At 39.5% G+C, this 18316-nt stretch overlaps 1 protein-coding gene and 1 long non-coding RNA gene across 2 annotated transcripts; one reads left to right on the top strand and one right to left on the bottom strand.

The window, feature by feature from the left end:
* Window positions 1-8045: 8045 nt before the first annotated feature.
* LOC125491117 lies at window positions 8046-10308 on the bottom strand. Its single transcript, XR_007268129.1, has 2 exons — window positions 10164-10308; window positions 8046-9367 (listed from the first exon to the last, which is right to left on the bottom strand). It is a non-coding gene; the product is annotated as an uncharacterized LOC125491117 (long non-coding RNA).
* An 859-nt stretch (window positions 10309-11167) lies between these two features.
* LOC119692930 lies at window positions 11168-12508 on the top strand. The gene is made up of 2 exons (XM_038114631.2): window positions 11168-11984; window positions 12404-12508. Exons 1-2 carry the CDS (start codon window positions 11192-11194, stop codon window positions 12409-12411), a joined length of 801 nt encoding a protein of 266 aa, XP_037970559.1. The 5' UTR covers window positions 11168-11191; the 3' UTR covers window positions 12412-12508.
* Window positions 12509-18316: the final 5808 nt, after the last annotated feature.

The following is an 18316-nucleotide window of genomic DNA, read 5'->3' as shown; positions in this document are numbered from 1 at the left end:
AAGTACTCATTGGTGACAATATCTAGATCTGGAATTTCGTTTTTAGTGTTCACACTGCTATACAAAGTTTCTGAAGGCCACTCAATTTTGTTGTATGATGATGTCCTCTACGTTTCCAACCAAGTTACTGTTACGGTCATAGTCTTGGTGTCTGTAAAAAGAAAAAAACATAGCTGTTACCTAAGCAAACAAGCATACATTTCGTAAAAAATAAGTTTGTAAACAGTAAACAAACTAACCTCTGAATTAGCTGCTCTTTGAAACCGCTTATTTTTGCGCCTCTTTTCCTGCAAAGCGTGCACATTCATCGACAAATAATCCATATTTGCGATAATTTCGCGAAAAGAGATCACTTTTCAACAGGGAAATGAACGAAAATATAATTTATCACGAAGCCCGCCAAACAAACTGTATGAAAAGTAAAATGTCACTTGACCTGAGTCAACACCAGCGCCCCTAGCGGCAAATTCACACGCGTTAGCTCCCATTGCGTGTTGGCCATAGCTGTTAAGCATTATTGTTTTTATAATAAATAAATAAATAAATAAATAAATAAATAAGTTTCTATATTATATCGTATCTAAGCTTATACCTCGTTGTATTTAAACGTAGGGTAGGGTAGGTAATAGAACAGATTTCGTTTGCTATTTGTGAAGCTGAAGTAACCCGTGGCGGTAGTAGCGAGCACTATGTGTGCATGCATTCAACTGTTTGAGTTTCTTAAATAAGTGAATGTGAGGCCGACTAGAGTTTTCCAGTGGTGAAGTAACGTATCATAAAATATCAGAGTAAAAGACCTAGGTATGTCAGAATGCGGCTGGGGACATATCAAGTGAATACAAAATGTACCTAAAGTGGAATGCGGGTGGCTCGCTTGCGAGTCACCTCTGACTCCAGCTTTAGCAATAATTGTTTGCAGAATAATACATTAGAGGCTTTAGAGGGTGCGTGTTGTATGTTTTCGGGAAGAGCATTCCAAAGAAGTTTTTTTTTACTGCAAAAGAATGACCGTAAAAGTCAGTTTCATTACTTACTACCGAACTATAAAATATTAAAATTAAAAGTTTCTCAGTAAACTATTTTATAATTATCGGTTCTAAGCACACAGATAACCTAGTTTCACCACTTTTAGATTAACAATACTGTTGATTCTGAAGGCAGAAATTCTAATTTTAACGCTGTCAAACTAAAAAAAATGCCAGCATAAAATGACATTTACGGAAACAATCATAGAGTCGAATTTTAAACAAAGAAATTAAGGTTTTGACGTCTCTAAATTTAAAATTTTCGCCTTCTGAATCGATATTAATATACGTCCGAGATGGTGTGTCACATAGGTTATATAGTAATAAGAGCTTAGTGTTAGAAATGGGGTGTTATTTGCCGAGGCGTTTCTTGCACCGACACTCCATCTAGTTCGTATTAAAGTACTCGTCACAATTCTTTAATAAAAACAAGTGGCAACTCACGTTAAAACTGGAAACAGAAGAACAAAAGAGAGCAAACTTGGACAAGAGAGAACAAAACAATAGACGGTGGTTCCGTAGGATGCAAGTTTTGTTTCGTTGATAAGAATTTAATTGATGTTATAAGTTTCAGTGATTATTGTCTATCTGTTTGTCTATAGCATTTGATAGCTTGGCAATGTTGGAAAAAATACATATACTTGGGTTATTCGAGACTCTAATAAAAATTGGTGCCATTCTAATCTTACCAGTCATATTTTCAGGCAGAGATTCGATACATTCCCACACCCCATAAAGAAATAAACGTACTACGTAACTATAGACTAATCAATAAATAAATATCAAAAATATCTATCTCGCATTGCATCCATAATGTGAAAATGAATTTGCAAAAACCTCGACTACTCTCTTCTAGAAATTTCTATTCAGGGCCAATTCAAACCCGTATTCATACAAAATGAAACACAAAACAAAGGACCCCAGAACTGGCGTCTAATGCAGCGGCGCCGCGACGCCACCGACAACAAAACCACACGAGAACAAAACAAAACGAGAACAAAACAACGAGAACAGAACAAAAACTGAGCGAGGCAAGTTGTGCAGTTTTCGGCGGAGGCACAAGTGACAAGTTCTGGAGTAAACGTGTTCTGGAGTGGAGACCGCGACTAGGCAAACGTAGTGTAGGACGCCCTCCGCCTAGATGGGGTGACCACTTGCGAAAGGTTGCTGGTGGTGATTGGATGCGGCAAGCTATAGATCGCATCCAGTGGCGTGCTTTGGGAGAGGACTACGTCCAGCAGTGGACTGCTATAGGCTGATGATGATGATGATGATGATGATAATTATTATAAACAGACAAAGTGAATTTTGTTAGTGAAAATCAAGATTTCTTCGGATTTCATCTTCGAGGGGGCATCCACGCTGAGTCCTGGACCTTCAACTTGTCTAGGTTAGCAAAATCTATTATATTTATCTTTTCTTATCATATTTATCTAACAGAACCGTGAGGAAAAGATTGCCCAGTCAGAAAGACGTATACAGGCAATTGCAAAAGTGGTATAGTAAGGTGACTGGAGGCAACTCTGCTCTTTATTCAGACGGCCGAATGGTGTAGTGGTTAGTGGCCCTGACTGCTATGCCGAAGGTCCCGAGTTCGATTCCCGGCTGGGGCAGATATTTGTTTAGAAACAGATATTTGTACTCGGGTCTTGGCTGTTAATATTTAAAAAGGTAACCTATATTTAATATCTAAGTATCTATCTATCTATTTGTGTATATCAGCTGTCCGATACCCATAACACAAGCTCTGCCCACATATTATTATTATTATTCTGAATAATTACTGCTGACAAAATATTTAACTTTACCTTAGCTGATTAAATACCAACGTTAATAAACTAGATGTTCAACAATAAAAGTCGCATAACTTACGAGGGGCTAAATAAAATATGGCTAAAATTACTCTGGGTAAAACATTACAGTTCCCCAAAATTGATAATGCGCATAGAAATATTCGCCATTGTTCGACAACGGTCGTATTTCCCGAGCGCCAGAAAACGATATGTATTTAGAGTCGTTAAGTGCATTTTCTTCATGCATTTTTTTAGATTTATGCGTTTGGTGCTAAAAGAGATATTGATTTATCAGTAACGAAATTTGAGTCGATAATTCATAATATTATCATAATATTAAAATTTACTTCGAAAATGTTACAGTACTTTTCAAATGTCTTACTCAAGCTGGTGTTAATATGGATGAAATAAGGTTTGAATAACACAAGGTTTATATTAGAAGAAGAAATATGGATTTCAAACACAGGTTTACATTAAAATCTCAGTTCAAAAGTATTTACAGCGCTGATCATTCACAATAATATTACAATTACAAACTTGGTCTTTTGGGTGTGGCTTTATTGGCAAAGTGAAGTCTATCAATGTGACGTATATTTTATTCTTAAATGTGCCTCATAATATGGCGTCGTCAAAAATAATTAAAGTTGAAATTAAATTCACATTTGAAAAAAATAACAAGAACGATGTGTAATTGCAGCTCTTTATAATTCCACAAAAGTAATACTGATCTTGACCTTGAGACCTTTGACTGATCGGTGACAGCCACCGACCGCCCAAATTGTTTTCGATTATGTGTCAGATGATATTGACTACTATTTCTTTCGAACAAGGATCAAAATGCAAGTGCTTTGTTTAAGGCTCTTACGATTCAATGATTCGGGTGTTTCCGGGAATACGACAGTTTGCGAAGATTTGCATGCGCATTATTAATATGGGAGAACTGTACCTATGAGTCCTATGACCCATAAAAACAAACCAAAAGTCAGTTCAGCTACCACAGGCAGATACACACACACACACAGAGAGAGATACACAGATGAATAGATACACATACTTACTCGTTAAACTTATAACTCCTCTCTTTTTTATCTCGCAATTTCAAAGCTGGCTTCTCCCATAGCTTGCGCCGCGGGTCAGTTACCGAAGTGATCCATCGCAAGAGCTAGTGACGTCACGAGTTGCCGCGAATTTGTGACGTCATCGGGCTACTGTCTCGTCTGCGGAGTTGCTTGATTGATCTTTGAGATGAGTTATAAGTTATACTTTCTTTAAAACCATCGAAATTGGGTTTTTGTACAGTACAATGGCTTTTAGAGCTATAGCTCAAACAAATTGTTAAATAGTAAGGCCATAGCTCACTGCGTATTAAACGCGCGTATACGTGCCTACGTTATAGGAAAACAAAGAGACGAAAACTGCACACCTACATTCTAAAAAACGGCGATACGGCTCGCGGCCCATCATATCAGTAAAAAATTAAATGTAAAGCGAAAAGCGAGTGCGAGTCACCTTTGACTACCCCTTCGGGGATTACAGTCGCGGACATTTATTTACACTTGGAGAAACGCCTTGCACCTTATTATCAAAACAAGAAATCTGCTGTAAACATATTACCAAATATTCATGAAGATTGGCACGCATGATCAATCCGTCGCCTCGACTCGTGGAGCGATCAGCTGGTGCCGACAGCTCCGCCCCTTCTTGACAACCCCGAGGGAGAATGGGGTTAACTACCTGGGGTTGCCAGGTGGAGAGTGAATTACCCGTAAATTGGGGGGAGTTACATAGCTGTAGCGCAACATGTTTAGAGATACCTACAGTAGGTATAGTTATTGTAGGATTATTATGAATGTTTCTGTAAAATATTCTGCAATTTTATCTACAGTTGACAACATAAAAGAAGCTTCTCTACAATAACAACAGTGCATAATTTAATATACAACAACTGACTGATTTTAACCCGGGAACATCTTCACAACAGACAGTATTGTATTGCTAACCACTAGGCCTTCTGACAATCCACTAAATTGCACAATGCACATAGCAACATGATAAATACAATATTCTTTATATATGTAAGTACCTATGTAGGACATTCTATTTTTTTTTACATAATAACCCGGCCTTGTTGCATTGCAAGTAATATCTACAAGACATCCTTAGGAGGTAAGAGAGTGAGTGAGTACATCCTAATTAATATTATAAATGCGAATGTCTGTTACTCTTTCACGCCAAAACTACTGAACGGATTTGAATGAAATTTAGTACAGATATACCTTGAGAAAAAACATAGGCTACTTTTTATCCCGGAATACCCACGGCAAAACTTTTAAAGGCGAAGCGAAGCTCGCGGGAACAGCTAGTAACATAATAATCTCCTGTCGCCGGCAACTCCGTTCCCGGTCGATCACCGAACCCGGTACCCTCAGCGGACTTGTTTGACAATTTGTCAAACGCATAAGTGCTTTGTTTCTTCCTTTTATAACTCCAGCTATTTGTTCAGTAAAATTTCACTGAGGATGGATTTTAGACCATTGTTTTATTTATATTTGTAACAAAATAATAAAAAAAGATTTTAAATGATTGAATGTATTATTTCTAAAACAGAATTTTCGGAAAAAAATACCTAAGTTTACTATTGCTCATACTCATACTACATAGTACTCATGTATGTATACTAACGATAACCATTTGTTTATTTATACCAATTGTCAAACATAATCTATATATTAATGTTAAACATAATCTATATATTAATGCTAATATTAATTAGACGGCCAAATGGCGTAGTGGTTAGTGACCCTGACTGCTGAGCCGAAGGTCCCGGGTTCGATTCCCGGCTGGGGCAGATATTTGTTTAAACACAGATATTTGTTCTCGGGTCTTGGCTGTTGATATTTATAATTAGTATCTATTTATCTATATATTTGTGTAAATATATCAGCTGTCCGACACCCATAACACAGGTTCGGCCTAGTTTGGGGTTGGATGGCCGTGTGTGAGATGTCCCCACATATTATTATTATTATTATTATTATAATGGTTTTTTTCAAACAGTATGAATGCCACGGTTACAAGCGGCGCACACCACACACACCTAAAATAAGACGCTCTAAAAAGAAGAGGGGAAGAAAACGCGCACCCTGTATATCCTCAATCGTTTAAGCGCATCCTGTATAATGGTTCAAAGGGAAGGAAAACAATTTTAAATTCCTCTTGGAAACGAGGGGCAATGACCCGATAAATTGCTTTACTTTAACATATTGAAAAATGCAGCCAATTCCGTTACTAACCATAATAGGTAATTCATTTTAATTTAAGCACATAAGCTGGTGGATTTATACAGGGTGTCCCAAAAGTCAACGTCATCCCTTAAAGGGCTAATAGGTCAGCTCATGAGAGGCCAGAATATCACAATATGACCTTAGTAAAAACTCGATAATTTTCGAGATATTGACACTTTTATAAATTTGCTGAAAATCGACACCTTGGATCAGTTTTTTGCGTGCCGCCGGTACAAAAATCCATATTGTTAGAATTTGTTTGGTGTTGCATCACCCTGTATAGCCCTGCTATTGATCGCAGTCAAAAAAAAATATCGAGTAATCCTGTATGTTTAAAAAAAACACGGTTTTCAAAGTCATAAAAGGTAATCGTATTTTCTTATAAACATCTTTGACTCTACATACTGTAAAAAAAATATACCACGAAAACCTGGCACCTTATTTGAAAAGATTGCTCATTTAATGCAGTTTCCAAAATGGTATGAAACGTTGCTATTGTTTCAATTAACAAAAAAGTTATTGCTATTTTAGTACAAAACGACCTCGATGTAAAATTGTTTGAAGGAAATTTATCTGACTGAATTTATTAAGGGTAAGTCATGTTGGAATGAGTAAAAGTAAAATAGGTGATGGGGTCAGCCGTGGCAACATAGATGACGCAAAAATAGCTAAGAAAAAACTTACCAAACTCTTATAAAACATATTTTTCGTTATTTACACCTTATTTAAAAAAACAAACATTTATTGACTTTTATTTTTATTTCTCAATATTATAACACCTTATTATTATATTAAGAACATAATCAGCAAAAAATAATACTCATTGATGGTCATAATCATAATTTTGAGAGTTTGGTTTTGTTTAACAATAACTTTAAAATAAATAACAAGTAATTAGAGGTAATGTTAATGACAAACTGATCTGTCCCTTTTTTGGATACTGTGGGTGTACAATGTACATGTGTAAGCGTTTTACTTCATTATATCACACATTAGCACTACTCAGGAATGTACGTTACCATGCGCTACATTTATGGGGAATGTGGATTTGCTATAGTCCACTTTTTTCGAGAAACATACTCAAAATGCGTTTTTTTTTATTAACTGTGACAACGTTGTCTCTTTTCCCACTCCCGGCCACCCCACCTATTTTACTTTTACTCATTCCAACATGACTTACCCTTAATAAATTCAGTCAGATAAATTTCCTTCAAACAATTTTACATCGAGGTCGTTTTGTACTAAAATAGCAATAACTTTTTTGTTAATTGAAACAATAGCAACGCTTCACACCATTTTGGAAACTGCATTAAATGAGCAATCTTTTCAAATAAGGTGCCAGGTTTTCGTGATATATTTTTTTTACAGTATGTAAGGTCAAAGTTGTTTATAAGAAAATACGATTACCTTTTATGACTTTGAAAACCGTGTTTTTTTTAAACACACAGGATTACTCGATATTTTTTTTGACTGCGATCAATAGCAGGGCTATACAGGGTGATGCAACACCAAACAAATTCTAACAATATGGATTTTTGTACCGGCGGCACGCAAAAAACTGATACAAGGTGTCGATTTTCAGCAAATTTATAAAAGTGTCAATATCTCGAAAATTATCGAGTTTTTACTAAGGTCATATTGTGATATTCTGGCCTCTCATGAGCTGACCTATCAGCCCTTTAAGGGATGACGTTGACTTTTGGGACACCCTGTATATAATAACCAGCTTCTTAATTAGTTAGTTAAAATTTCTGTTCTTCAAATTTCATGAATGATTTTCAACAGTCCACTTAGGTACATAAGGTCATACATACATTCAAGATTTTTTGTAAAACCACCAAAACAATAATTAGGTACGCATTGACTCGAACTCTAGTTAAACTCATCTCTAAACTAAATTATACCTTCTTTAAATAAACTGAAGGAAATTGAAACAACTTGTATACGAAAATAACAGTACGTATATATATTATAAATTAATAACTAAAACTCACAGCCGGGGATTGCGTTCCTCAGAAAACCTACGGCTGAACATTCCACCCCATACTACGAAATTCTTTAGTGACTCCTTCATGATACAAGCTATCACTTTATGGAACGATCTCCCACTTAGTATACGGAAAGCACCGTCATTGGTCTCCTTTAAAAGAATGCTAAAAGACCACTTCCTCGGCTCTTGAATGACTGTTTTTGACAGACAGATCGCTATATCCTCTTTAATATGCTTATTATTATATATAAGTAACGTGGCATGTATTGTATTATATATTGATATATATTATAATATATATATATATATATATATTGTAAGTATATTATAGGTACATAGTATATAAATATTTAAAGCTAAGTATATTAAATATTTAATGTATATTCTTTATTCCTAGTACACTTAACCCTTTGCATCGCAATATCCTTCCACCCAATGGTTGCCTGGAAGAAATCGCTTTAAGCGATAAGGCCGCCATTTGTACATATGTGTTAGATTAAGTATTTTTTGTAATTTTATCCATGTTTCTGTGTACAAATAAAGAATATCTATTCTATTCTATTCTAAAACTACATAACAAAATATTGTACAAAGAAATAAGTAATCTTAAAAAATACAACAGTATCATATTGCTTTATCCCTTCATCAGTCCTTTCGATTGTAGTTATTGTAGCACAGAGTTTATAACAAAATTTAGTCCGTTTTATCATTACCGTCACCCTTAGATTAACAATATATTAACAGGATGGTGTATCAAATACTAAAAAAGCATTAAATAAACTTCCAACAGAAAATAAAGAGCTCAGTGGTAGAAGTGCTGTTAGTATTTTGTCGAGCTGTTTCTTTTGGACTGACGCTCCATCTTGTGCTTATACAAGGTGTTGCAAAAAGGGTATATTAAGCCGAAACCTACATGTGCAGCATGTTATATCTGAGCCCGAAACTGAAATCAGAATTTGAAAATTTCACGTGACTTTTACTATGGAAAAAAAAAAAGTTTTTTTCGCGAATTTCCTAATTCTGATTTCAGTTTCGGGCTTAGATATAACATGCTGCACATGTAGGTTTCGGCTTAGTATACCAATTTTGCAACACCCTGTATTGTTAAGCCGTCAACCAGCAATGTTCTTAAGAACTTCCATAATGCCGCCGGCGGCCTTGGTAGTGGTGGTGGTCGTGACGGTCTTCTTGAAGATGGTCTGTCCCGCCCACGTGATCAGCAGCAGGATGGCCACGGTAATGGGGATGACCAGGAGCATGCACTTGAGGATGCAGCTGCAACAAGCGGCGATGTCATCGTCAGGGTTTAGGGATTATCCACCATGTATAGGAGTAAGCGGCAGTGTCATCGTCAGGGTTTAAGGGAGTTTCCACTTGTATAGCAGCAAGCGGCGATGTCATCGTCAGGGGTTTAAGGGAATTTCCACCATGTATAGCAGAAAGCGGCGGTGTCATTGTCAGGGGTTAGGGGAGATTTCACCATGTATAACAATAGGCTCAGCACAAGCTTGCTGGTGTTAGGGTGCACCAACCCGCACTTGGCCAGCGTGGTGGACTAGGCCTACAACCCTTCCTTCATTGGAAGGAGACCCGTGGCCCAGCAGTGGGGACGTGATGGGTCGTGATGATAGCAAGAAGCGGCTGTGTCATCGTCAGGGGTTAAGGTGTCCGCGTAGTGTGTATGCTGTTGTCCCCTGTTGTCCTATGGTACCCTGGTACAGAGGGCCTTCACGAGAGTGCGCCACGCCGTCCTGTACTCAGCAACCGCTCTGGCCTCCGTAAAATGGTGTGAATAGCAGTGTTTATCGAGTACCGATCATCGCGCAAAATATTCGTATGTGTTTTGAAAAGCAGTACCGTACACAAGCTGACGCTACACGGGTTCGTTATCGACGTCTTATATCGCGATTTGCCATAAGTACGGGGCTGTGATTTATTGGTGGGTGGGTAGAATGCGCATTAAATAAAATTTATCGACGTCGATAAAAAACCCGTGTAGCCGCCGCTGAAGCAGATTCACTACCGGGTGTCGTCATCTATATAAATAATCTTTGAAGGAGAGTAAACATACCACATAGTTTGAACCAAACGACGTTTTTATCACCAATATTTTTCAATCATGCAAGACGAAATCACAATAAAATACGTTTCAAAAAAGGGAAAATATTCGAAGAACTTGTTTAGACATTGTGAGAACTTGTCGTCTATGCCCACAGAAAAAAAATACTATGTCTATGCGTTTCAGTCATTTCATTTCAAAATGCAGCCTGCTTTTACCAGTGTGTCGCCTTAGAATAATAATAGTATCTTCTTCTGTCCATATTGTGTCAATAACCGACTCACACCAAGATCTACAATAGTGTTTGTACCTTCTAGTTAGGTATATAAATAATAATAATATGTGGAGACGACCGAATGGCGTAGTGGTTAGTGACCCTGACTACTGAGCCGATGGTCACGGGTTCGATTCCCGGCTGGGGCAGATATTTGTTTAAACACAGATATTTGTTCTCGGGTCTTGGATGTGCCCGTAAAATGGCAAAAGGCCCGCCGCCCCCTATTACATTGGGACTAACATAACACTCTGGCGAAAAGTGGGTGATGCACCTCTGCCTACCCCGCAAGGGAGTACATTAGTACAAGGCGTGAGTGCGTGTTTTTTGTGTGTTTTTTGTGAGACATCTCACACACGGCCATCCGACCCCAAGCTAGGCAGAGCCTGTGTTATGGGTATCGGACAGCTGATATATCTACACAAATACATAGATAGATACATATTAAATATAAATATCAACACTGTTAGGATAAGTAGCTATATATATCTTTACCTACCTACCTGTGTTGCTATATGTATGTATGCGGTGTGACATTAGTAATAAATCAGTCAACCATTAGCCTCTGTGTTTCACTGACGTTACACTGGCGACGAGCGGAAGCGGACATCTTGTTTTCGGCGTGTGTGATATTTAATCGTTCGATAAAATGCCAATCGGCAAAATAGAAGCCTTTGACCTAGGGTCGAAACAGTGGTTATCGTACGTGCGGCGGGTAAATCAGTTTATTTTACTTAACGAAATAAAGGATGAGCTAAAAGTGCCAATGCTAATCACGGTCGTCGGCGAGGCCACGTATTCACTGATGTGTGACCTCTGCTCACCGGTGGATCCTGAGAAGAAGACGTTCGACGAGCTGGTAAGCTTAGTCTCCGAGCACTTGGAGCCGAAGCGGTCCGAAATAGCGGAGCGCCACGTCTTCAGACTGCGGCGCCAGCGCCCCGGCGAGCCACTGATGGACTACCTACAGAGTCTCAAGCACCTTGCTTCCACCTGCAACTTTAAAACTAACCTGGAAGAAAACTTAAGAGACCAATTTGTGTCGGGACTGGTGAGCGAGGCAATGAGGTCTCGGATCTTCGCGGAAACAACAATCAAATATAAAGAGGCGGTGGAACTGGCTCTGGCGCTGGAGGCTGCAGAGAAACACGCGGAGGTGAGCGGCAGCGTGGCGGCTGCGACGACCTCAGGTGGCGGCGGCGGCGGCGGCGAGGCAGGCGAGGGCCTGCACCAGGCGAGCGCGAGGCGCGGCGGCGGCGGCGGCAGCGGGGGCGTCTCCCGGCCGCGCTGGCCAGGCCGCGCGGCCCCCGGGGGCGGCGACGGCGGCGGCGGCGGGCCCAGGGCCCAGGCCGCAGTGCAGTGCTGGCGATGTGGCAAGCCACATCGGCCGGATAGATGCAAATTTGTGCATTATAATTGTGATCAGTGTAATCAAAGGGGTCACCTAAAAGTGATGTGTAAACAAGTAAATAACAGTGATAATAGATGGGCCGGGCGGCACCATTTCGTGAATGAGGAGTCGGACGAGGACATGTTTAACATCGCGGTCGTAGCGCAAGGTAATAAACCTTATTTTATAAAAGTACTGATAGACAATTGTGAGATAGAATGTGAAATTGATACGGGCAGTAGAATATCAGCAATTAGTGAAGACTTTTATAAACGGGTATTTTATCACCACCCACTAAAATCGGATAATTTAATGTTACGCTGCTATTCTGGTTCACCAATCGAGTCACTCGGTTATATTAACGTAGACGTTACCTTGGGGGTTGAAAAGGCTAAGGGCTTATCACTATACGTGATAAAAAATGGTAACCGTCCCTTACTAGGCAGGGATTGGATGCGGGCACTCAAAGTTAATCAGATAAACTTTAATGAAATAACCGAGACCTCATTAGTGAACCAGTTACGGGCGGAGTTTCCTGAGGTGTTTACAGATAAGTTGGGTACATGTAAACAAACCATTCGATTACAGCTGAGTGACGCGGAGGGCGTATACGTGCGCGCGCGGCCCGTGCCGCTGGCGCTGCGGGCGCGCGTGGAGGCCGAGCTGCAGCGGCTGCAGGCCGACGGCTCGGTGTACCGCGTCCACCATTCAGACTACGGCACCCCCATCGTACCGGTCGTCAAGGAGAATGGCGAGGTACGAATATGCGGTGATTATAAGATCACAATTAACCCTAAATTAAAGAGGGACTTTTACCCTTTACCTCGCATTGAGGAATTATTTGCTAATTTGAGCGGGGGGGAAAAATTTTCAAAGATAGATTTGAAACATGCCTATGAACAGTGTCTTTTATCTGAAGACTCTCAGCCGTACACGGCTATCACGACGCACATGGGTACATTTGCCTACCGCCGTACCCCGTACGGGTTATCGTGCATTCCAGAAAAATTCCAAAAGTTAATGGAAGAGACACTACGAGGGGTGCCTGGTACTGTAGTATTTTTAGATGACATTTGCTGTACGGGTGCTAATGAAAAAGAGCATATAAGTAATCTCAGGGCTGTACTCGAACGGTTACGTAACATGGGACTCACTATTAAACTAAGTAAATGTGAATTTATGAAAAATGAGGTCAAATACTTGGGCTTTATAATAGATAAGGATGGCTTGAGGCCTGATCCAACGAAATTAGAGGCCATTTCCAGTGCGCCACGACCTGAAGATGTATCGCAATTAAAAAGTTTTTTAGGGATGTTAAATTATTATGGAAAATTCATTCCTAACCTGAGTAGCTTACTTCATCCATTGCATAATTTGTTAAGAAAGGAAGCGAGCTGAAAATGGGACTCATTATGTGATAAGGCTTTTTTAGAGGCGTACTAGCCCACTACGAGGAGGGGCGCGCCGTGGTGCTGTCGGTGGACAGCAGCGCGTACGGGCTGGGCGGCGTGCTGGCGCACCGCTACGAGGACGGCTCGGAGCGCCCCGTCAGCTGCGTGTCGCGCACGCTCAGCCCGGCCGAACGTAATTATAGTCAGCTCGACAAGGAAGCACTAGCTATATTTTACGGAATTACCAAACACCATCAGTACCTATTTGGCCGTCGATTCATTTTACGAACGGACCATCAGCCGTTGAGTTACATTTTTGGGGCTAAAGGGGGTATTCCTCAGACGGCAGCTAGTCGCCTTCAGAGGTGGGCAGCTCGTTTAGCTGCGTATGATTTTACAGTCGAATTTGTTAGATCGGCGGACAATGGCCCGGCCGACGCATTATCGCGTTTACCGTTACCTCAGCAAGGTCGTGTAAAGGACGTTGTTAACTATATAAACTTGATTGAGGAGTCATTGCCTATAAGTTTCCATGACATTGCTAAAGAGACAAAGAAAGATGTGTTGCTAAGTAAAATCTATGGTTATGTTTTATTTGGTTGGCCGTCGAACACCACTTGCGAGGAAGAAAAACCATATTTTGCGCGTAAACATGAACTAACAATTGACTTAGGTTGTCTAATTTATAAGTACAGAATAGTGATACCGGGCACTTTACATAAAAAGATTTTAGAAGAAATTCATGAGGGCCACTTGGGTATAAATAAAATGAAAAATTTATCACGAAATTATGTTTATTGGTCTACTTTAGATCGAGATATAGAAGAAATGTGTAAAATGTGCAGCGCGTGCCGCGCGGTCCGCGACGCGCCCCCGCGCGCCCCGCTGCACCCCTGGGAGTTCCCACTCAACCCGTGGCAAAGAGTTCATGCGGATTTCGGGGAATGTGGAGGTAAAAAGTACCTAATAATAGTCGATGCACACTCCAAATGGATTGAAGCCATTATGATGCGTAGTACAGATTCGCGATCGACAATAGCCGCATTCAGATCAGTCTTTGCATCACAGGGTTTACCCTCGCAATTGGTGACCGATAATGGCCCGCCGTTCTTTAGTTTAGAGTTTAAGGAATTTTGTGAAAAGAATTGCATTCAACATGTAACGTCAGCTCCTTATAGGCCGCAAGGTAACGGGGCGGCAGAGAATGCCGTAAAAACAATAAAAAAATGTTTAAAACGGGCTTTACATGAGGGGGAGGACGTTGCTACCGCTTTATCAAAATTTCTTTTGCAATACCGTAACTGTCCCCATGCAACGACGGGGGTGGCCCCGGCGGTCGCGTTGATGGGGCGGCGCCTGCGCTCGCGGCTGGACGCGCTGCGCCCCGACGTGGCGGCCGCGGTGCAGCGCGCGCAGCGGCGCCAGCAGCAGCACGCGCCGGGCTCCCCGCGCCCCGCGCTGCGCTCGGGGGACGCCGTGCTGGCCAGGGATTACTCCGCGCGGGGGGGGAAGTGGACGGAAGGGAAGCTAGTCGAACAAACCGGACCAGTTTCGTACAAAGTTGACGTAGGTCGAGAGGTACAATGGCGGAGACATTCGGATCAGCTGATTCCAGTAAATAGAAACCGATATTCATTAACGCGGGCTAATGCTAATGTAGTTGCCAATGACTCGGTAGAAGTTGATAAGGATGCTGACGTTACATTTGAGGATGCGTCAGAGGGTGAAGGGGACACGGCGGCGGCTGGCCATAATAGCCCGGTCGGTGGCAGTAACAGTAAACAAGTGACGTCACCGCCGCCGCATCAGCTGTTGCCCTCCGACATGTCGGCCCGAGCGTTGCGCGCTCTCAATAGGGCTCAACGAGTTAATAAGAATAATAACTAAGTACCTACCAACTTAAAACAGAAATAACTTCATTTGTTTACGTTGTTATAATGTAGTGTGTTAAATTGTTAATGCGTGTCTGCCGAGTAAGTAATTACTATAGGATGTTAATATAAGTATTCTAACTGTGAACTTCTTAGGGTGTAAATTCTTTAGTAGGTACATAATTCTTTAGTAGGTATGTACATTATTCTTTGAATACTATGTAGTATTATCTAGTTGTGTTTTTTAGTAAGCATGTCATTTGAGAGGGGAAGATGTTAGGATAAGTAGCTATATATATCTTTACCTACCTACCTGTGTTGCTATATGTATGTATGCGGTGTGACATTAGTAATAAATCAGTCAACCATTAGCCTCTGTGTTTCACTGACGTTACAAACACCAAAGACCCGAGTACAAATATCTGTCTTTAAACAAATATCTGCCCCAGCCGGGAATCGAACCCGGGACCTTCGGCATAGCAGGCAGGGTCACTAACCACTACGCCCTTCGACCGTCCAGTTAGAGAAGTATTACGTTCCTTGGTTTGTACCGATCGTTGTGAAATGATCAGCTACTTAGATTAGCGTCAGTCAGTCAGTAGTATTGACTGCCCATGCACCGAATAGTATTGACGAACAGGTGAAAAGTCAAGAGGCTCCGAAATACTACTTCGTCACTTCTCACTTTTTTCCATCATAATAATAAGCCAATATACAGTGACACTATAAAGTCCTGAAATTAATGTTTGAGGAACTAAAATCAGGAGCCTGGCACCATTAGAAAAGAAACATAAAAGTCATAACAATTGTTTATGTCAATAGGCGGTTGGCTGTTTTTTTTTAATTTTCTTATAAATTATAAGGATAATCTAGTTAAAAGCAACAATTTACGCTTGGTTGCAATTAGGAAGATGAAGAAAAAATATTTGTAGTCAAGCTAGTGAAGTTATTTATCGAGTTTTAATACAATGTTTAGCGGAACATAAAGCTGGACACATTTTGTCGAATTTGGAGGATGTTTACGCTCGTACAGCGTCTATGACGGGTATGTAGCATTGTACAAATTGTAATAACTCATTTTTTATTAGTACCAACGCTTCATTTATCGATAAACCTAGGTTTAGAGCCCAAGTCGAACATTGTTTACATACCACTGATTGTAGGTTTCATCTGGTTTCAGTTGAGTCAAACCTTAACATTTTGATACTTGAAGATATATGTTTGTTTACTTACTAAATTCACATTGTGTGAATTTGGGGGGCATTGTGTAACTCAAAAAGGTTTTTTTTTATATTATTTTATAGTTATATCGGACCAACGTGCCAAAGAGCGCAAAATATGGAATATTCCTAACTCCTGGAAGAAACAGAACTGGCCGTCTAAAAAGAGAAATTGATGTCTTTGCTATGTGTGCCCTTCGTCAACAGATCCAGTTTTTTTTATACAGTTGTAATAACGTTATCTAAATAAATATTTATTGGTTTCACTATTAGCCTTCATATTAACACCTTCTACCTAGCTTGTTTAAGAGCTTTTTTTGTGGATGGTGAGTTGTTTTTAAAATACATAAATTGGTAGGAAGTTAACAGGCAAAATTTCAAGTATCAAAGTCAGTTATGTTTCGCTATATAGGGTTGCTACATGAAAGATAGCAGTGCCCTCATTTAATTTCAGGACTTTATAGTTTCACTGTACCCTCTGATCCATTAAAAAAACTCCCAAAGAGGGCCATAACCACAACTCATATTCACGTATGACATTTCTTTCCTGATAATTCAAATTCAAATTCAAATTCAAATGATTTATTGCATACTAAGTGTGTACATGGTGTTATATTCTTAATACTTAGGCACTTACAACTTAGTAACCTTTTTCAGGTGTAGCAATTGAGGGCATGCAATTTATATAATTTAAATTATTATAATACAAAAAAATCGATGTATACAATTATAATGTCTTATAATTATACGAGATTATACACTATTTCGATTATTATTATACATTCATAAATTCATCTATTGAATAAAAACATCCCTGGACAAGATATGATTTCAGCTCGTTTTTAAATAATTTTTCATGGGTTATTTCTTGAATATGCAAGGGTAATTTATTATATATTTTGATAGACATGTGATAAGGGCTGTTGGAAAGCATTTTTAATCTATGTAATGGGACATATAGTCTTTTTTTGTGACGAGTGTTTGTATTGTGGGTTTGTTCGACTCTACTCTCTAATTTTTAATTGGAAAGAATTCTGACATTTTATAAGTGATGCTACTAAAAAAGTTCTTCACCGAAAAAAGGAAAAATTGCGATCCATTTCTGGGCAATAATTTTTTCTCAATATTTTTGTACAAAAAGATAAATCTAAATATTTACTTGCTCAAGTAAACTAATACAAAAATAACAAATATTTCAATATAATAGCTGTTCCCGCGAGCTTCGCTTCGCCTTAATAAGTTTTCCCGTGGGAATTCTGCGATAAAAAGTAACATATGTGTTAATCCAGGGTGTCAGCTAACTCCATTCCAAATTTCATTAAAATCGGTTCAGCCGTTTTGACGTGAAGAAATAACAAACATACACACGTACATACATACATACATACACACAAACACTTACAAACTTTCGCATTTATAATATGAAGTAGGATCACGACTCACGACCAATGTATCGAATTAATTTTAATTGCTTTATTTTATTCTTTAGCATGGCATCACTTCCTACTAAATTCAGGGATAATAAACCTTTTTAATCAATTTCAAAAAAAGATTGTCTATTCGGTAAGTACATATATGTTCGGTATGTATGTAAGATTATTGGAACTGCACCATATTGACATATGACAATATATTAGGGCTAATAAACAAATATTCAAAATTTTATAAATGTTTATGTACCTATGTATGTTTATATGCTTGTTGGTATGTATGTTTGTCCACGCATATCTCCGAAACGATTGATCCGATTGTCACTATTCTTTTTGAGGGTTCCGTACCTCAAAAGGAAAAAAAGGAACCCTTATAGGATCACACTTTGTTGTCACCACCTTTTTTCTCGGAAACGGGTAAAGATATTAAGCTAATTAAGCTGATATTTCGTATAGATGTACATAATTATGATGAAATTAAAAGGAAAACTACCTCAGGTAATTAAGTAGACTTGTACGGAACACTCAGTGCGCGAGTCCAACTGGCTCAGTCGGGTAAGCGCCCGCTTCTCAAGCAAGAGATGCGGGT

This window comes from Plutella xylostella, chromosome 31 (assembly GCF_932276165.1).
Source record: "Plutella xylostella chromosome 31, ilPluXylo3.1, whole genome shotgun sequence".
NCBI classification, from domain to species: Eukaryota; Metazoa; Arthropoda; class Insecta; order Lepidoptera; family Plutellidae; genus Plutella; species Plutella xylostella.
This window is presented reverse-complemented; position numbering and strand designations above follow the sequence as displayed.

What these genes read in the sequence shown, in the direction of transcription:
- LOC119692930 (XM_038114631.2), top strand. Translation starts at nt 11,192, where the DNA reads ATGCTAATCACGGTCGTCGGCGAGGCCACGTATTCACTGATGTGTGAC.